This window comes from Suncus etruscus, chromosome 4, assembly GCF_024139225.1.
Source record: "Suncus etruscus isolate mSunEtr1 chromosome 4, mSunEtr1.pri.cur, whole genome shotgun sequence".
NCBI classification, from domain to species: domain Eukaryota; kingdom Metazoa; phylum Chordata; class Mammalia; order Eulipotyphla; family Soricidae; genus Suncus; species Suncus etruscus.
The window spans coordinates 137,956,763-137,977,814 of record NC_064851.1 but is presented as its reverse complement, the minus strand read 5'-3'; the positions used below and the strand labels follow the sequence as shown (position 1 = coordinate 137,977,814).

At 45.3% G+C, this 21,052-nt stretch overlaps 1 protein-coding gene across 1 annotated transcript in view; it reads left to right on the top strand.

The window, feature by feature from the left end:
• GSR (glutathione-disulfide reductase) overlaps nt 1-21,052 on the top strand; it is a 66,805-nt gene that overhangs the window by 17,893 nt on the left and 27,860 nt on the right. Inside the window, exons 2-6 of the mRNA XM_049772359.1 lie at nt 1,344-1,370; nt 6,808-6,896; nt 13,546-13,615; nt 16,482-16,629; nt 19,630-19,684. Of these exons, the coding sequence (XP_049628316.1) occupies nt 1,344-1,370; nt 6,808-6,896; nt 13,546-13,615; nt 16,482-16,629; nt 19,630-19,684 (389 nt within the window). The remainder of the gene's footprint in view (nt 1-1,343; nt 1,371-6,807; nt 6,897-13,545; nt 13,616-16,481; nt 16,630-19,629; nt 19,685-21,052) is intronic.

Sequence of the window (21,052 nt, the reverse complement as noted above, 5' to 3'; positions counted from 1 at the left end):
CACCTGGGCTTTTGCTGTGCTGTGGGTTGACCTGTGACTGGCCTTAACCCCTAGCCCCTGTTTTCTCTCAGGCCCTTTGTATGCAGTCACAACTGTTTACTTTCCTTTGTGTGTTGGCGGCTGAGTCAGATCTGTGGTATATCCCTAGCACCTCCGTGGATGTTCAGTGTGGTTGAACCTTGACTGCTCAGGCATGTTTTCTCCCCCAGCCTGGAGACTTCCACCTGAAATTTCCTCAAATGGGACATCCTAGGTGTTTTTTGTTTGTTTATTTGTTTGGTTTTGGGCAACCCGGCAGCACTCAGGTTACTCCTGGCTCTACGCTCAGAAATCGCTCCTGGCAGGCTCACGGGATCATATGGGAGGCCAGGACTCGAACTACTGTCCTTCTGTATGCAAAGCAAACGCCTTACCTCCATGCTATCTCTCCAGCCCACATCCTAGGTGTTTCATCCAGGACACACCCGAGTCTATTCCCCAGTCATCCTTAGGGCTGCTGCTCTGTAGTTCCATTGCACATACTTAGCTGGCAGAGCCTCCTTTTTATGATGCTTTTTTTTCCTCTCCTGTTTTGTCCCTGTGTGAGCTCATACTTCTCCCTCCTGACCAGATCCAACCCTGTATTGTATGACCCTGGCATGTGGAATTGTGCTCACTCTTTCTTTTTTTTTTTTTCTTTTTTTTCTTTTTTTTTTGTTTTTGTTTTTGGGCCACACCCGCTTGACGCTCAGGGGTTACTCCTGGCTATGCGCTCAGAAATCGCCCCTGGCTTGGGGGGACCATATGGGACACCGGGGGATCGAACCACTGTCCTTCCTATGCTAGCGCTTGCAAGGCAGACACCTTACCTCTAGCGTCACCTTCCCGGCCCCTCACTCTGTCTTTCTGACTCCCTTTTGAGCACACAGGGAGAGTTGTGGAGGGGTAACTTTTGGTTCATAGCTTGCAGTGAGTGCTTGGGAGCTATATCCTCAAGCTTAGGGGTTGCTTCTGGTGTTGCTCAGCAGACCATGTCGTTCAGAGACTAAGCCAGGGTTTAGTAGGGCATGTAGGGCATTTGACTTAGCCTCTGCCATCTCTCTGTTCCTCTGACTGCTTAGCTTGAGAAAATGCTGATGAGTGAAACCATCTGCCCTTTCATATATAAGAATAACAGAATAACAACCTTCCTGCCTCAGTGAAGGAAGACAGGAAGCCACTATATACTCTGACTTACAGCTCAAGGCTCTCAACACAGTGAGATGCTGGGATTTCTTTCATTGTGGGTTTGCTTGATGGTTTGAGTTTAATATTTTGTTAAGTTTAATATTTTTAAAATATCTTCTTTTCCATTTTTCCCCTAGGTGAATGTTGGATGTGTGCCGAAAAAGGTAACAATCTTATTTCTTCTTCCTTCCTCACATACTTTCACACATTGGTTAATTCATGATCACAGCAATGTTTCCAAAAGTAGAAACTAATTTTCTTTCTGCAAGAAATAACTGAGAACTCAGCTAAAAGTAGATTAAACAGTAGAATACTTTGTTGTATTTTGGGAGTTTGATTTCAGCCACATCTGGCGGTGCTTAGGGTTTCTTCTTCCATTTCTCAGGGAACCAAGTGGTGCTGGGGAGCAAACCAAAATCTATTACATGCAAAGCAAGTCCCTTAACCCTATATTTGAGGCCACACCTGGCAGTTCTCAGGGTTACTCCTGGTGGGACCCAGGGGACCATATGTGCTCTGGAAATGGAATCTAGGCCAGCCATGTGTAAGGCAAGTACCCTACATACTGTACTATCTCTTTAGTTCCCTTAACCTTTTCTATCTCTCTAGCTTTTTGTTTGTTAGTTTTTGGGTAACACCCAGCAGTACCCAAAGCTCTCTAATCAGGGGTCACTCCTGATGGATATTGGTGAACCTACTTTGTTGTGCTAGGGATTGAACCCAGGTTGACCACATATTAGACTAGTGCCTAAACAGCTACCAATCTTTTCATCCCCAAGGATATTTTATTATAATGTCACTAATTTTTTTTTTTTAATCTTTTTTGGGGAAAGGCTTCACTGTGCTTAGGGACTATTCTTGGCCATAGTCAGGGAACCATGAAGTGCCAGGGAGAAACTAGTCAAATGATGTGTTACAGCCCAGAAAGCCATTTCTCCAGCCCAGTTTGTTAGATTTTTCTAATGGAGATATAGTACAACCTGCCAGACACTTTTTTTGTTTGTTTGTTTGTTTTTTGTTTTTTTTGGGTCACACCTAGCAGTGCTCAGGGGTTACTCCTGGTTCTACGCTCAGAAATCGCTCCTGGCAGGTTCTGGGGACCATATAGGATGCCGGGATTCAACCACTGTCCTTCTGTATGCAAGACAAATGCCTTACCTCTATGCTATCTCTCTGTCCCCTAATTTTTTTTTTTTTTTTGCCTGTCAGACACTTACCTTGCATGTGGTCAACCCAGTTTCTATCCCCAGCATCCCATCTGGTCTCATGGCCGTGCCAAAAGTTGATTCCTGAGTACATAGCCAGAAGTAGGTAGCACTGCTGGGTGTGGTTCTAAAAACAAAAACAAACTGTCTATAGTTGAGGCATTGATAGTCTTCTGCTGGGGTAACTTTTTTTTTTTTCAGTAGGAGTTCTGGCTTAGAAATAAGGTCAGATTTTTGGGGCCGTTGTGGTAGCATAGTTGGTAGGGCATTTGTCTTGCTTGAGTTAACCTAAGATGGACTGTGGTTTGATCCCCTGGCGTCCCATATGGTCCCCCAAGTCAGGAGCTATTTCTTTCTTTTTTTTTTTTTTGGTTTTTGGGCCACACCCAGTGGTGCTCAGGGGTTACTCCTGGCTGTCTGCTCAGAAATAGCTCCTGGCAGGCACGGGGACCATATGGGACACCAGGATTCGAACCAACCACCTTTGGTCCTGGATCGGCTGCTTGCAAGGCAAACACCGCTGTGCTATCTCTCCCGGCCTGTCAGGAGCTATTTCTTTTTTTTGTTTGTTTGTTTGTTTTGTTTTGTTTTTTTGTTTTTGGGCCACACCCATTTGACGCTCAGGGGTTACTCCTGGCTATGCGCTTAGAAGTCGCTCCTGGCTTGGGGGACCATATGGGACGCCAGGGGATCGAACCGAGGTCCATCCTAGGCTAGCGCAGGCAAGGCAGGCACCTTACCTCTAGCGCCACCGCCCAGCCCCTTCAGGAGCTATTTCTAAGCCAAAAGTAACCCCTGAGCATCACCAGATGTGGCCAAAAAAAAAAAAAAAAAAAAGTCAGTTTGTTTTGTTGTTTTTGGGGGAGGTTTATTTTGTTTTTTCCTTAATAAAAATAGTTGGAGTTCTTTCCAACAATGTTGGTATCCAAGGCCACCAGCTTTAGTGATCAAATCTGATTTGATCCTAGCTCAAGTGGCTGCTGGGTGCCACCTGCTGCCCTCCCACATGGCACTGGTGAACTGCCTATGGCATCGCCTCTAATCTGAAGAGAAAAGGAGAAGCAGAGAGGTAACTGGGCCATACGTGCTGGTGCAGGGACCTTGTGGTGACAGGGTTAAGCCTTCGTGCCTACCTTTGAGCGTGTCCTCCCAGTGCTGACAAAGTCTCAGATGTGGTGAGCAGCTGCTTTACCACTAAACTGTCTCCCCACCACTGTGCATCTCCAAATGGAGCTTTTCTTATATTTTCTCTCTCTCTTTTTTTTTTTTGTTTTGGGGTTTATTTGGGGGGAACACACCCAGTAGTACTTAGGACTACTCTGCTTAGGACTGTCCTGGTTCTGCTTAGGGATGCTTCTAGCAGGGCTCAGGGGACCATTAGGGGAGACCGAGGATCAAACCCAGGTGGGCCACGTGCCAGGCAAGCATCCTACACACCTTATTCTCACTCCCTCTGAATTGGGCTTTTTCAAATCAGACAAAAATGGTTGTGCGCCCCAAAAGATGTTTTATGAAGTTTTTGCTTTGCTTTGTTTGCAACACTTTGCTTTTTTTACTTTTTTAGTTTTTGGGTCACACCCGGCAGTGCTCAGGGGTTACTCCTGACTCTAGGCTTAGAAATCGCTCCTGGCAGGCTCAGAGGACCATATGGGATGCTGGGATTCGAACCACCGTCCTTCTGCATGCAAGGCAAATACCCTACCTTCATGCTATCTCTCTGGCCCCAACACTTTGCATTTTTGTTTGTTTTTGTTTTTGTTTAGTTTTGGGTCACACCTGGCAGTGCTCAGGGGTTACTCCTGGCTCTACACTCAGAAATCGCTCCTGGCAGGCTCAGGGGATCATATAGATGCTGGGATTTGAACCACCGCCCTTCTGCATGCAAGGCAAAAGCCCTACCTTCATGCTATCTCTCCAGCCCCAACACTTTGCATTTTTTTTTTTTTTTTTTTTGGTTTTTGGGCCACACCCGGCGGTGCTCAGGGGTTACTCCTGGCTGTCTGCTCATAAATAGCTCCTGGCAGGCACGGGGGACCATATGGGACACCGGGATTCGAACCAACCACCTTTGGTCCTGGATCGGCTGCTTGCAAGGCAAACACCGCTGTGCTATCTCTCCGGGCCCAACACTTTGCATTTTTAAAATACAATGTATTTTCAAAATGTATTCTAATCTTGAAATGACTGCCTTTGCAACTAAGTCTATATTTTGTCAGTTCCTTTTTTCTCTTTTAATTTTATAGGAGGGGGGTTTTGGGCCATATCTAGGGGTATTCAGTACTGTTTCTGACTGTACCAGAAGTGTCTCATTCCTTACCTTGCTCATGGAACCATATTTGGTACCAGGGACACCATGATGCTAGCTAGGCAGCTTTCCACTGTATTAGTTCTCTGGACCCTGATTCTACTCACTTACAAGAGGCATCATTATACTTCTATAGTATATATTGTGACACTATAAGATCAAAGGTACCGGGCCCGGAGAGATAGCACAGCGGCGTTTGCCTTGCAAGCAGCCGATCCAGGATCAAAGCTGGTTGGTTTGAATCCCGGTGTCCCATATGGTCCATATGGTCCCCTGTACCTGCCAGGAGCTATTTCTGAGCAGACAGCTAGGAGTAACCCCTGAGCATGGGGGTATGACCCCCCAAAACAAAACAAAGATCAAAGGTACCATATTTATTTACTTTTGCTTTTCTTATATGGTATTATCACCTAAAACACCCTTTCTCTAGAGGGGTTGCCTCCTTCTGAACTGCTTTGAGTTCTTCCCATCTGGAAGTGAGGAAATACTCAAGGCTAGTAGATTTTTTTTCTTTTGCCACATCCACAGTACTTGAGGCTACTCCTGTGTGGGGGCTCTGGGATCACCCCTGGTGCTTTGAGGACTCATGTGGTACTGAGGATTGAAACCAGGCCTCTGGCTTGCAAAGCATGCACTCAGCTCATTGAGCCATCTCTCTGACCCTGGTCAGTGATTTTTGGCCTTTATTTTTTTGCACCTTTGAACATATACTGGTCTGTGCACTGCAAGCTAAATGATAAATTACTGTGGTACTGGTGAGTCTTCACTAGACATAGTTTGGGTGGGGGATTAATATATCTAGCAGAGAAGCTGGTGAGAGAGTTCAGTTGTCAGGGATATGTTTTGGGACTATTGGGACTGGCTCCACATGGTCCCTGAGTAAAACTTTGTTTAGCCCCTGAAGTCTCCCGACATTCCCAGGATGGACCCTGCACCTCAAGGCCTGAACATCTTCATTTCTGAAACCCGAGAACTTATACTCTGCTGGTTGGCTCAGAACCACAGGGAAATGGCCCCTGAACACTGTGGGTCAAAAAATATACTATATAAAATGACCAGGCTTAAAGGGAGAAAGGAATCAAAGAAGCTCGTCAGAAAGGGAATCGCAGATGCTGAGACAATTCAAAGGTCTGGAGCACATGGCCTGGCATGCACAGAGCCTCAGGTTAGATCCCCAGCCCACTGGATGTAGCCACATGTAAGGCAAACACCTTACCGCTGTGCTATCTCTCAGCCCCATTTTTTTAAATGAAGTTTCAGCCTTGTCTGAAAAAGAAAAGTAGTAAATGTTCTTGAGTTCTGAGTGCCAGTGTGAACCAGGATACTGTGATGTTCAGTTGCCACCAAATGCTTTTAAAGATTTGATGACACATTTCACATAAGTACATCAGAACTCTTGTCCAGAGGTCTTATGTATATTCTTAAAAAGCTGGTAAACAACATAATCAGGGTTAATCTTCATGAAGTCCTAAGTCTTCACTTTATTGACAGTGCCCTCTGACTCTTTTTTTTTGGGGGGGGTCACACTTGGCAGCGGTCAGGGGTTACTCCTGACTCTATGCTCAGAAATCGCTCCTGGCAGGCTTGGGGGACCATGTGGGATGCCGGGATTCAAACCACCGTCCTTCTGCATGCAAGGCAAATGCCTTACCTCCATGCTATCTCTCTGGCTCCTGGCTTTTATGGTTTTTATAAACTAGAAAGGTTAATAATAGAAGCACTTTCCCCCATCTTTCATAACCTCACCATAAAATCTTTCTAATCTGTGCCTGAACTTTTACTTTCAAAATGTTTTATATGAGGGGCCAGAATGACAGCACAGCAGGTAGGGCATTTGCTTTGCATGCAACTGACCCAGGTTTCTTCTTCAGCATTCCATATGATCTCCTGAGCCTGCTAAGAGCGATTTCTGAGCACAGAGCCTGGAGTAATCCCTGAGCGCTGCCAAGTGTGGCTCAAAAACAAAACAAAAAAGTTTTATGTAATTGAAAGTATGCTTATGCTTATCTGTTACTATGCAGTTATGTTGCATGATTTTTGTTTTCTCTTACAACTCAGACACTGCTTTTGGGTTTTTGTTTGTTTTTATAGGTAATGTGGAATACAGCTGTCCACTCGGAATTTATACATGATCATGTTGATTATGGCTTTCAGAACTGTGAGAGTAAATTCAATTGGCGGTAAGTGTTAAGACTGGGGAGAGTGGGGCTGGAGAGATAGCATGGAGGTAAGGCATTTGCCTTTCATGCACGAGGTCATCAGTTCGAATCCCAGCATCCCATATGGTCCCCCGTGCCTGCCAGGGGCAATTTCTGAGCATGAAGCCAGGAGTAACCCCTGAGCACTGCCGGGTGTGACCCAAAAACTACAAAAAAAAAAAAAAAAAAAAAAAAAAAAAAAAAGACTGGGGAGAAGGGTTATTAAGAAAAACTTTTTCATTTTTATGAGCCAGGGCCACACAGGTGGTGCTCAGGAATTACTCCTGGATCTGCATTTAGGAATCCCTCCTGGTTCTCTTTAAGAGGTCATAAAGAGTCCCAAGCATAAAAACAACCCAGGCAGGCAAACACTACCCACTTTACTATATCTAGTCCCAAAACTTTAAACAAAATTTTTATTTGGTCACTATAAATAAAACTATTGGGTTTCAGCATATAATGTTTCAATTCCAATACCTTTACCAGTGTCCATTTTCCTCCACCAGTTCCCTCTCCCCTGACTCTATCACACCCACCATTCTGCCTATAAATGCAGACTTATAAAAAGTATTTGCACTGAGGTTTGCAACATTATCTGTCCTCCTGGTTGAACAATTTCCTCCACCATAGTCTTTCCTCCTCCCTGTCCTTTACCAAAGTACCCTTTGGTGGCATGTTTCCTACTGAAAACCACTTCTCATCTTTGTTTCCATTTTGGGCATTTGTTATTCCATCATTATGTTTTTTTATATTCTGTTTCATTCTTCCTCCTCTGACTAGTTTTATTCAGCATGATACTCTCTTGGATCTTCCATATAGCAGCAAGTTGCATGACTTCCTTTATCTTTTCTAATTATTAAGTAATATCCTATTGTACCATATGTACAATGTACCGTGGTTTCTTTATCTACTCATCTATTCTTTGGCACTTGGATTGCTTCCAAGTTGGGCTATTGTGGATAATAGTACTGCAAGGAGCATAGATGTGCAAGTGTTTTGGGGCACTGTTGGGAAATATTCCAGGAAATAGAGTTGCTGAGAAAAATGGAAGCTTGGAGCCGGGCGGTGGCGCTAGAGATAAGGTGCCTGCCTTGCCTGCGCTACCCTTGGACGGATCGGATCGCGGTTCCATCCCCCGGCGTCCCATATGGTCCCCCAAGCCAGGAGCGACTTCTGAGCGCATAGCCAGGAGTAACCCCTGAGTGTCACCGGGTGTGGCCCAAAAAACCAAAAAAAAAAAAAAAAAGAAAGGAAAAGAAAAGAAAATAAAAATGGAAGCTCAATTCCTAGATTATTTTACGAATGTCCATATTGTTTTCTATAATGTCTGGACCAGTTGACATTCCCACCAGCCATGAAAGAGTTTCTTTCTTCCTGTATCCAAGCTATCACTGGTTTTTCTTGTTCCTTGTGATGTATGCCAGTCTCTGGTATGAGATGATATCTCATTGTTATTTGGGTTTGCATTTTCCTAATGATTTGTGATCCAGAGCATTTTTCTATGTGCCTTATGGCTATTTACATTTTTCTTTGAGGAATTTCTCTTCATCACTTCTCCCAATTCTTTGTGGGGTTGGATTTTTTTCATGTAATGTTCTACCAGTGCCTTATATACCTTGGATACTAACCCCGTAGAGATAAATGTTGGGTAAATAATTTCAACCATTTTAGTGCAGTCTTTGAATCCTTGTCATCATTTTCTTTGAAGAGTAGAAGATCCTTTTTGTTTGTTTGTTTGTTTTGTTTTTGGGTCACACCTGGCATCGTTCAGGGGGTACTCCTGGCTCTACGCTCAGAAATTGCTCCTGGCAGGCTTGGGGGATCATATGGGATGCCAGGAATCGAACTGCGGTCCATCCTGTGTTGGCTGTGCGCAAGGAAAACACCCTACAACTGTGCTATTGCTCTGGTCCCTGAAGTGTAGAAGATTCTTAATGTGTAGTTCCATTTGTTTATCTTTACTTGTATCTGCTTGGTCAGTGATGCTTCTTCATTATTGAGATTCCTGTAGCTTCAGTGTCATGGAGTGTTCTGCTACATTTTTTTTGTTTGTTTGTTTGTTTTTTTGGGTTTTTTTGAAGGGGGGGGCACACCCGGCTGTACTCAGGGGTTACTCCTGGCTATCTGCTCAGAAATAGCTCCTGCCAGGCACGGGGGACCATATGGGACACCAGAATTCAAACCAATCACCTTAGGTCCTGGATCGGCTGGTTGCAAGGCAAACGCCGCTGTGCTATCTCTCCGGGCCCCGTTCTGCCTACATTTTCCTATTTGTACCTAGTGGATTCAGGTCTGAAATCATGGTCTTTAATCCATTTTTTTTTTTTTTTTTTGTGGCTTTTGGGTCACACCCGGCAGTGCTCAGGGGTTACTTCTGGCTCCATGCTCAGAAATTGCTCCTGGCAGGCACAGGGGACCATATGGGACGCCGGGATTTGAACCGATGACCTTCTGCATGAAAGGCAAACGCCCTACCTCCATGCTATCTCTCCGGCCCCTCTTTAATCCATTTTGATTTGACTTTTTTTTTTTTTTTTTTTTTTTTTTTTGGTTTTTGGGCCACAACTGGTGACGCTCAGGTTTTTTCCTGGCTATGCACTCAGAAATTGCTCCTGGGTTGGGGGACCATATGGGACACTGGGGGATTGAACCGTGGTCCATCCTAGGCTAGTGTGCACAAGGCAGACGCCTTATGTTCTGTGCCACTGCTCCATTGATTTGACTTTTGTGCAAGGTGTTAAAAGAGTTCTGAGTTTGTTTGTTTACATATAGCCATATAGCTGCCCAGCTTTCCCAACACTATAGCTGAAGAGGTTTTCTTTGCTCCATTTCATATTTTTTGCTCCTTTATTGAAGATTAACTGACTAAATACTGGAGAGTCTATCTCAGGATATTCAATTCTATTTTCTTAACCCTAGGGGTCTATCTTTTTTTTTTTTTTTTTTTTTATTAATTATTTTTTTTATTATTTTAATTATGACAACAAAGATGCAAAGAAAGAGGACAGGGTAAAGTTACAGTGGAAGCCCAATCACCCATAAACAGGATTCTCAGTAGTTCCATCGATGATATCCCAGCCTTGAACTTTCAGTCAAAGAACATTAAGAAAAACAAAACTGAACCCATGTACAATACAATTACTTTGTCCCTCAAATCCCCAGTTGTAGTACATATTGTTTCTTAGCAGCACACCATATAATCTAAAGATATTAGACTTATGTAACTCTTTAAACATTGAGGGCAAAGTACATTTATCTAGTTCCATGCACATGCTTACTAGTTTAAGTTAACCTCAAAAGTTTTAATGGGTTGTTTTTCTTAAGGATTGGAGTCAAGAGAACATAGTAAAAAACGATATTAAAGTGGCATTTGTTTGCATAGGCCCACCAAAACATAAGGGACATGGAAAGACAAATTATGGTCTAAATACATGGAGACCCTACCCCTGAAGTTTCCTGGCACAGGACTGGCTCTAGGCTCCAGGCAAACTAGTTTGTCCAATTCAAGTCATAGTCTGTAGTGGCAATACACCTCCATTCCTCACATAGTCTCTGTTGTTGGTATCATTCTTCTGTATTAAAGATCCTGGAGTCTGCATATCCCATATTGCAGTCAGGATGGTGCAGAGCATCCTCTCGTTTCACCTCACACTTAAGGGGCAATAGAGAGAACCATGTCCTGTAGAGCAGGTCATCGTTGTTGTCATGTCTTCTCGCAGGTCATTGTTGTTGTCACGTCTTCTCAGTGTAAACGGAAGTGTCTTATTAGGAGGTCGATGTCACACCCTTGGTAGTGTCTTTCCTGGTAGAGGACTGCTTCCAACTGTTGCTATAAAAGACCTTGGATGTTTCGTAGATAGCTTGCCTGGTTCCAGCGTGAATGGAGAATGCCCATTCAACTGAGGCCTATGCCAGGTCATTATATCAATATTCAGGGTGTAAGGTACATTGTAATGAGATTTATTAGATAATAACTAATCTGTATGTATAGTGTTTTCCCATTTTAATGTGTCTATGCAAACAAGGATCAATGCCACGAAGCGTTATTGGTGCATCTGGACGCAATAGGAACAAGACCAGCAATTTCCATGACATAGTTCAATCATAGGCATCAAACTGAGGGATAGTTCCACCACAATCCTTACTGAACAGCTTACAAAGAAAAGACAGGATGAAAAGTGGATAGAAACATCATGGTAGAAGAATATATAGAGAGTTACAGCAGTTAAAGAAAATAACCATAAAATATTCAAAAAATATATGTGTTCAATATGTGTTCGATTTGTGTCCTTCTAAATAGTTCTGGGATTTGTAAGATCTACTGTATGTCTTTAGTCAGAGATTGAAGCTGTGTGTTACTGAAGTTAAGAAGGGTAAATCTGGGGTACTGATGGTTGGGAGGAGCATATGATCGCGCGGGGGCGCTAGCCCCCGCGCGGTTTCAAAATGTGGACTGGTATGAAAATGGCAGTGATAGACTGAGTATAGCTGAGAAATTATTTGCCTCACCCCAGATCAAACTACACCCCCTGATCCACCCTCTAGACCCGGCCTGGGAGTGGGGAAAACCCAGGGTGCCCCATCAGCTCCTCCCAGAAACCCACCTGGAGATCCGGAGGAAAGGGGGAGAGGGGGTTCGGGTGACCCAGGTCCGGGCCCCCCACCCTAGGCCAGGCCAAAAGGCCGCTGGCACATACGGAGGTCTGCCAGCTGCCCGCCCGTGCTGCTAAAAATCCAGCTCCAGGAAGGGAGAGAGACCCTCCCAAGCCCGAAGGACAGGGATTTAAGCCCAACCTAGGCCGGTCCCCAGACCCGGCCTGGGAGTGGGGAAAACCCAGGGTGCCCCATCAGCTCCTCCCAGAAACCCACCTGGAGATCCGGAGGAAAGGGGGAGAGGGGGTTCGGGTGACCCAGGTCCGGGCCCCCCACCCTAGGCCAGGCCAAAAGGCCGCTGGCACATACGGAGGTCTGCCAGCTGCCCGCCCGTGCTGCTAAAAATCCAGCTCCAGGAAGGGAGAGAGACCCTCCCAAGCCCGAAGGACAGGGATTTAAGCCCAACCTAGGCCGGTCCCCAGACCCGGCCTGGGAGTGGGGAAAACCCAGGGTGCCCCATCAGCTCCTCCCAGAAACCCACCTGGAGATCTAGGGGTCTATCTTTATTCCAGTACTTCGATTTTGTCTTTTGTGTGTTTATTTTGGCTATTTTGGTGATGCTCAAGGTTACTCAGGAATTACTTCTGGCAGTGCTAAGGGGACAACTTGGGATGCCGAGGATTGAACCTGGTCAGTTGTGTTCAAGGCAAATGCCCTACCTACTGTACTGTGGTTCCAGCCCCAACCATGATGTTTTAATTACTGTCACTTTGCACTCTAGTTTGAAGTTGGGAAATGAGCCATAAACTTTTGAGAGGAGTATTGCTGTGGTAAAAGGCAATAGAAATGGAAAAATGGTAAAAGGCAATGGAAATGGAAGCTATAACTTTTTTTCAACAAAGCATCAGGCATTGAGGGACTCACTCCCAAAGCACATACCATACCATTGCATCACATCCTCTGCACATCTAGAGCGGTTTTATGTTTTGGTTTGGTTTATGGACCACACCTGACTGCCCAGGGCTAATTCCTGGTTCTGAGCTCAGGGATCATTTCTGGTGGGGCTCTGGGAACTATATACAGTTATGGGGATTAGGCACAGGTGAGGCAATTCCTACCCACTGTTTCTCCAACTTGTCATTTATCATATCTTAATATAGTAGTTATTTGTTTACTGGAAATAAAAACCATGATAAAATAAAATAAAATATAAAAATAAAATAAAAACCTCAGATATGGAAAGCACTGAGCTGTGTTCCCCAGCCCTGATAAAGTACATATATGTACTTGCATATGCTTGAACATGTATGCACACACACATATAAGAGTATTTCATTTTTGCCATTTTGTGTGTATGATTCTGTGATATCAAATGTATTGTGTTATCATCACCACTATTCTTTTCTGTAGCAGGAGTTATTCCCATTATACAATCACTTTTCCTCTGTTCTTCAACTTCTGGTACTCCTATCCTCCTTGTTTCCTATTCCTGTCTGTTTGAATGAATGGGTATAATATATATGGGGTTGGGGGACCTACACTCAGTGTTGCTATTCCACATGGGGGTATCAGGGATCAAATCAGGGCCAACACAGGACAGACAGTGGTTTGAATCCCGGCATCCCATATGGTTCCTGAACCTGCCAGGAGTGACTTTTTTTTTTTTTTGGTTTTTGGGTCACATGAGCGGTGCTCAGGGGTCACTCCTGGCTGTCTGCTCAGAAATAGCTCCTGGCAGGCACGGGGGACCATATGGGACATCCAGGATTCGAACCAACCACCTTTGGTCCTGGATCGGCTGCTTGCAAGGCAAACGCCGCTGTGCTATCTCTCCGGGCCCAAGGAGTGACTTCTGAGAGCAGAGCCAGGAGTAACTCCCTAGCACTGCTGGGTGTGACCGAAAAACAAACAAACAAAAAAAAACAAAAAAACAATAAATAAAAACCTGAGGTTTCCGCTTGGTAAATGTGAGCTCAGCCCTTTAAGCTTTCCTCCTGGCCTGAATCTGCTATCAATACTGACTCAAGTTTCATTATAGTGTGATAAAGGAAAAGCGAGATGCCTACGTGAGCCGCCTGAACACCATCTATCAGAATAACCTAACCAAGGTGAGTGTGCTGAGTTTGGAACTTGCAGGCTGAGGTGTTGGTATCTGCTGGAGTGACACTAAGTCAGGCCAGACTATGTATGACATGGCCTTGAGAGATCTCCAGAACTATTTTCTTTTGTGATTAGTGATTTGGGGTCTGGAGTGAGGTGGAGGACAGCAGCCTTGGAAGTGTGCCCAGGGACTGCTCCATGCCTCTACTCATTTTTTGTTTGTTTGTTTAGCACTGAGGAAATCGGCATAGGCTCTGGGGAAGCTCCCACCATGGGAATGAAACTGGGCCTCTCCAGTACCAAAGCAGATACTCTGTCCATTGAATTCACCTTTGGGCCCCTGACTGGTGCTTTGGAAGGGGACCTGTGTGAGCAACAGCTCTGATTTAGTAACCAGTCTCTCAGCACAGTAGACAGCATAGACTGAAGCCTAAAGAGCAGATCTCACCTAGTAGCATTTTTTGGGATTGGTTTTGAGCCACAAACAGGAGACCAGCTCCATGTACCAGTTTAATCAGGAGCTTCTGAGGTAGAGCATCTACCTTGCACATGTGAGGTCCTGAGTTTAATTCCAGACATCACAAAAGAAAAAAAAAATCTCCCACTCCCCCCCACTCCACTTCATATACATTGCTGCCACTTGGATAGTCTGTGTTTTTGGTCATTTTTGCACTCCTGACCAACTTTCCTCCTGAAGGAAGGTAGTTTTGGGGGCTTTATGCCGAGAATTCAGCTTGAATGATTAAACTGAGCCTCCCTGGAAACAGGCCTGGAGGGGTGATCAGAAAAGGAGATAAAACCTGTTCTGAGTTGTTAAAACTTTTTTTCTGTCTTCAGGCTTACAAGGTTTCATTATCCCTGTGAATTGCCCACATTTGCATACTTGTACATGTATTGTGGTTGACTTAATCCTCAAATCCTGATGCTGGCACCTAGGATTTGAGGGAGTTAGATCCCAGTCTCTCTCTAACTTTTAGCTGGATTGAAATATCTTTAAGGGGATTTGGGGCTGGAGAGATAACACTGCGTGCAACTGATCCAAGGATGGATGGTGGTTCGAATCCTGGCATCCTATATGGTCCCTCGAGACAGCCAGGGGTGATTTCTGAGCTCAGAGCCAGGAATAACTCCTGAGTATCACTGGGTGTGACCCAAAAAATAAATAAATAAATAAATAAATAAATAAATAAATAAATAAATAAATAAAGGAGGGGGGAACTTTTGTTCCTCTTAAAGCCAAATTATCTTTCACCTGCATTTCTTTCATATTTGGGAGTGTGTGGTGGAACTCACCTAATGGATTACTCCTGACTCTGCACTCAGGAATCACTCCTAAGTCAGTGCTTAGGACTATATAGGACTATAACCCAGGTTCGAAGCTGGGTTAGCCCTGTGCAAAGCAATCACCCACTGCACTATATTTCTCCAGCCCTCTACTATTTTTTTTTTTTTTTTTTTTGGTTTTTGGATCACACCAGGCAGTGCTCAGGGGTAACTCCTGGCTCTTTGCTCAGAAATCTCTCTTGGCAGGCTCAGGGGACCATGTGGGAACCCAGAATTTGAACCACTGACCTTCTGCATGCAAAGCAAACGCCTTACCTCCATGCTATCTCTCCGGTCCCCCTCTACTCATTTTTTGTTTGTTTGTTTAGCACTGAGGAAATCAAACTTCCTATTATAGTACAATAAAAACTTCCACTTACAGTACTTTATTTTAGGATTTTTCTTTTTTGCACAGATTTTTGTCCCGACCTGTGGGGACACCATCTAATGTGGGTTATTTCTCGGGGGGAGCGTGGGGTCAAAACATATAGACACAGAACACACAAGACACAGAGACAGGGGAAATGGAAGCCAGTAAGGACTAGCTAGCTTCAGTTTTATGCAAAAGGGCAGATCATTATATATCATACATGGTGGGAAAGCAAACAAAGGGATTGCAGAGTAAGCACTTAATTTGAGCAACTTTTCAAGGCCTCTGGTTACACAGATTAATAACATAAACTCTTCCCCCACACTACCCCCCCACATAGATAACAAAAATTACATCTTCCCAACCCACAGGATGTATGTAAAATATGTCTGTCAAGTAAACATGTTTTCTCCCAAGGTTACTGGTGTCAGTGTTCTTTTGGTTTGTCACATTGCCTTAGGTTGACCTTAATAAAGGCAGGCTGCATCCTTGTTCAGGCAACTTGAGAGACTGTCAGGCTTCAGTTTCCTACATATTTTTGATTCAAGAGTATAGATAGGAGTATTTTCCTGTACTCTTTTGCTTGTATTTTTCTGTTTTTGTTTGTTTTTTTTTTTTGTTTTTTTTTGGGTTTTTTTTTTTTTTTTTTTTGACCACACTGGTAATACTCAAGACTTCCTCCTAGCTCTGTACTAAAGGATCACTCCTGGCAATAGGTCTCATGTCAGCTATGTGCAAGGCAAACACTTTTCCACTGAAATATCACTCTGTGCCCCGCTCACTTTTGACAGCTTCATAGAATAACAGAGAAAAGAACTATCTTGGCATTCACAAGACAGAACTCAAACTCCTCAGTAGAGAAATGGAGGAATCTGAGAAGCTACAGTACCTGGCTTCTCTTCTTCCTCTCTTCTTCCTGTTTTATTCTCCTCTCCTGCAGTCTTCACCATTCCTCCTGTCCTGCTCCACCTCTTCTCCTTGTTAGCTTTCCTTGGAGCCTGAACTCCTGGGGCAACTCTTCAGGCCCAGTGGTGCTCAGAGGTCCATGCAGTGCTGGGCATTGAACTGAGGCCTTGTGCTGCATGCTCCACCCCTTTGAGCTCTCTCCTGATCCTGCTCCTGATTTCTTTTTTCCATTTTCTCCTTCAAATTAGACTAATATTTTGTGCATCTTTTTACAGTCCCATATAGATATCATCCATGGCCATGCAGCGTTTACGAACGATTCCAGGCCAACAATTGAGGTCAACGGGATCAAGTACACTGCCCCGCACATCCTGATTGCCACAGGGGGGGTGCCCTCCCACCCACAAGAGAGCCAGATCCCTGGTGAGTCTTCCAAAGGCAGAGGTGGTTCATGGTGGCCAAAAGGAATTTGCCATTGGTGTTGGCCTCAGAGGCCTTCCAAGAGGTCTGTTATGTCAGGTCTTGCTCTCAGACATGGCTGTGAGCGACATAGGACCTGAATGTCATCAGCCTAAGTTGGTTTCTCATTGTGGGCAAAGTCAACTAATGCATATAACGGCAGGCATGTATGTGTGTTTAGATATATGTGGAGTGTCTTTCTGAGTGTGTCAGACACTTGCTTGCTCACAGCTGTGCTCAAGAACTAGGATGCTGGGGCCGGAGAGATAGCACAGCGGTAGGGAGTTTGCCTTGCCTGCAGAAGGACAGTGGTTTGAATCCCGGCATCCCATATGGTTTCCCCCCCAGCCTGCTGGGGGCGATTTCTGAGTGTAGAGCCAGGAGTAGCCCCTGAGTACTGCTGGGTGTGACCCAAAACAAACAAACAAAAAAAAAGAACTAGGATGCTGGAGATTAAACTCCGGGCTCCCTCTCATGCTCTCAGCCACTAAGCCATCTCTGTGGCTTTTACTGTTTTGGCTGACTGATGGGAGGACATCTTGTAGGGCTATAATTTGATTAGCCTTCTTGATATGCATATTTTCTCATCTAATTAAGAAAACTCAACTAGTGAAGAACCTCCAAAATAGTTATGTCTTCTTTGTGGGTTTTTTTGGGGGGAGAGGTTGGGTCACACCCAGTGATGCTCAGGGGTTACTTCTGGCTCTACGTTCAGAAATCGCTCCTGGCTAGGGGGACCATATGGGATGCTGGGGAGCGGGGGGGATTGAACCAAGGTCAGTCTTGGGTCAGCCACGTGTAAGGCAAATGCCCTATCACGGTGCTATCACTCCAACCCTCCTATTGTGTTTTATACATGCAGGGATGAATCTCTTTTTTTTTGATGGCTTTTGGGTCACACCCGGCAGTGCTCAGGGGTTACTCCTGGCTCCATGCTCAGAAATTGCTCCTGGCAGGCACGGGGGACCATATGGGACGCCGGGATTCGAACCGATGACCTTCTGCATGAAAGACAAATGCCTTACCTCCATGCTATCTCTCCGGCCCCTGGGATGAATCTTGACTATGCGAGATTTTATAAGAAACATCATCCTGGGCCCGGAGAGATAGCACAGCGGTGTTTGCCTTGCAAGCAGCCGATGCAGGACCTAAGGTGGTTGGTTCGAATCCCGGTGTCCCATATGGTCCCCCGTGCCTGCCAGGAGCTATTTCTGAGTAGACAGCCAGGAGGAACCCCTGAGCGCCGCGGGGTGTGGCCCCAAAATGAAAACAAACAAACAAAAAAACATCATCCTTAGGGCTGATGCTTGTTTTACATGTAGGTGACCTTGGGTTCAATCCTCAGCATCCCACCCAGTCCCCCAAACTTGTCAAGAGTGATTCCTGAATAGAGAGCCTGGAGTAAACCCTGAGTTGTGAATCACTTTCACTAGGTGTAGCCCTTCCAGAAAAAAAGGGAGGGGGGAAATGGGGACGAGCAGGATAGTACAATGGGTAGAGCACTTGGCTTACGTGCAGTCAACTGGGTTTGATCCCCAGCATCCCCTATGGTCCCCCAACCCTGTCAGGAATAATTTTTGAGAGCAGAGCCAGGAGTAAACCCTGAGTACTGCCTGGTGTGGCCCAAAGACAAAACCAAAAATATTTATTTATTTAGCCCCATACCCAGCAATACTCAGGGCTTATTCCTAGCTATGCACTCAGGTTATTCCTGGTTGGCTTGTGATATATGGAGCCAAACCTAGGTTAGCTCAGTTGGCACTGAAGACAAATGCTTTACCTAAGATAGTATCACTCCGACCTCTATTTTTTTTTTTTGGTTTTTAGGTCACACCCAGCAGCGCTCAGGGGTTACTGCTGTCTCTATGTTTAGAAATCACTCCTGGGGCCGGGAAGGTGGCGCTAGAGGTCTGCCTTACAAGCGCTAGCCAAGGAACGGACCGCGGTTCGATCCCCCGGCGTCCCATATGGTCCCCCCAAGCCAGGGGCGATTTCTGAGCACATAGCCAGGAGTAACCCCTGAGCGTCAAACGGGTGTGGCCCAAAAACCAAAAAAAAAAAAAAAAAAAGAAATCACTCCTGGCAAGCTCAGGAGACCATATGGGATGTCAGGATTCGAACCACCATCCTTTAGCATGCAAGGCAAACGCCTTACCTCCATGCTATCTCTCTGGCCTCACTCCGACTTTAGTTTTAATTACTTTTTTTGTTTGTTTGTTTGTTTTTGTTTTTGGGCCATGCAGGCTGGCTATGTGCTCAGAAATCACTCCTGGCTCGGGGGACCACATGGGACACCGGGGATCAAATTGAGGTCTGTCCTGAGTCAGCTGCGTACAAGGCAAACGCCCTACCGCTGCGCTATGCTCCGGCCCAATTTTTTTTTTAATTTATTTATTTCAAGACAGCAGGGAGGGGTGACAGAGCAAAAATATAGCAGGTAGGGCACTTACCTTGCATACAGACTACTAGGTTTGATCTCCAGCATCCTATAGTCACTGAGCACTGCCAGGAGGAATTCCTGAGTGCAGAGCCAGGAAGGAATAACCCCTGAGCACAATCAGATTTAGCCATAGAACAACAAGAGAGGGAGATGGAAGGGGGGGAGGGAGGGAGGGAGGGAGGGAGGGAGGGAGAGAGAGAGAGAGAGAGAGAGAGAGAGAGAGAGAGAGAGAGAGAGAGAGAGAGAGAGAGAGAGAGAGAGAGAGAGAGAGAGAGAGAGAGGAGAGAGAGAGAGAGAGAGAGAGAGGAGAGTCCTAGACTTAGGGGAAAAGCAAATTAGCTGAGTCTTTTTTAGAGGAAAAATAAAAATGTTGGCTTGAAGATGGGATTGACAGCTCTCATGTGGAGACTGGCAAAGCCTGTCACAACAGAGTGTGATGACTAAGAACTTGGGTTGTTCATCAAATGAGACTCTTTTCCAAGAATGCTCAGGGCTAGTGAACCACATTGCCTTTTTCTACCTAGGGGCCAGCCTGGGGATCACCAGCGATGGATTCTTTCAGCTGGAAGAATTGCCTAGGTAAGCTGGCTTCTTCTTGTCCCTTCTCCTCTCCCTCCTAGTCACCAGAAAGATATAGGCTTGTTCTGAGTGTGCTAGTCTGTTTCTCTTTCATTCCTCAGTGAGCAGTTCAAATCTTCACGACAGAAGTCTCTGCAAAAATGTTAGAATCAGGGCCAGTGCCATAGCACAACATGGTAGAGGATTTGCCTTGCACGTGGCTGAACTGGGACGGACCTGGGTTCAGTTCCCAGCATCCCATATGGTTCCCTGAGCCTGCCAGGAGCGACTTCTGAGCGCAGAGCCAGGAGTAACCCCTGAGCACTGCCAAAACCCAACCTCCCCGCAAAAAAAGTTAGAATTAGAATGAAGCATAGTATGATTTTGAAGAACAAATTATAAAGCCCTGAAACTATCCTGTTGATAATTGTGTCCTAAGAGGCTGATACTGGTTTTCTCTTTTCTTCTTTCTTATCTATTTTTTACATTTACATCCTTAGCCTATCTTCCCAGTATGAAGATGCTGCTTAATGCACGCTTTCTAAGATAGAGGGATTTGACTTCCACTCTTTTTTTTTTTTTTTTAGTTTTTGGGTCACACCCAGCAGTACTCAGGTGTTACTCCTGCTCTACGCTCAGAAATCGCTCCTGGCAGGCTCAGGGGACCATATGGGATGCCAGGATTTGAACTGCCGTCCTTCTGCATGCAAAGCAAACACCTTACCTCCATGCTATCTCTCCGGCCCCCTGATTTCCACTCTTGTTTTTTTTTGTTTTTTTTTTTTTTGTTTTTGGGCCACACCCATTTGACGCTCAGGGGTTACTCTTGGCTATGTGCTCAGAAATCGCCCTTGGCTTGGGGGGACCATATGGGACGCCGGGGGATCGAACCTCGGTCCTTCCTTGGCTAGCGCTTGCAAGGCAGACACCTTACCTCCAGCGCCACCTACCCGGCCCCGTGATTTCCACTCTTAAGAGAGATAGTACACAAAAAAAAAAAAAAAGAAAGAGAGATAGTACAGGAGCTAAGGCCTTGCAGTGCATGAGACTAACCTTGACTCAGTCTCCAGTAGGACAGACGGTGCACAGAGCAAGGAAAAAGCCCTGAGGAAGCCTATGAGAAAGTTGTGCCACCAAATCCCTCCCCCCCACCCCCCCCCCCGCCAAAAAAAAAAAGAGATGACACATCAGAACTGAATTAAGGACCCATTCCGTCCCAGACCAGCTTTTTCTATTTCCTTTGAGTAACACACTCTATTCTTCATTATTGCTCAACTCCACTGCTGCTTCAGTGGACCATTCTAGCCCAGTTGAAATTTTTGTTTTGTTTTGTTTTGGGCCACACCCGGCGGTGCTCAGGGGTTACTCCTGGCTGTGTGCTCAGAAATA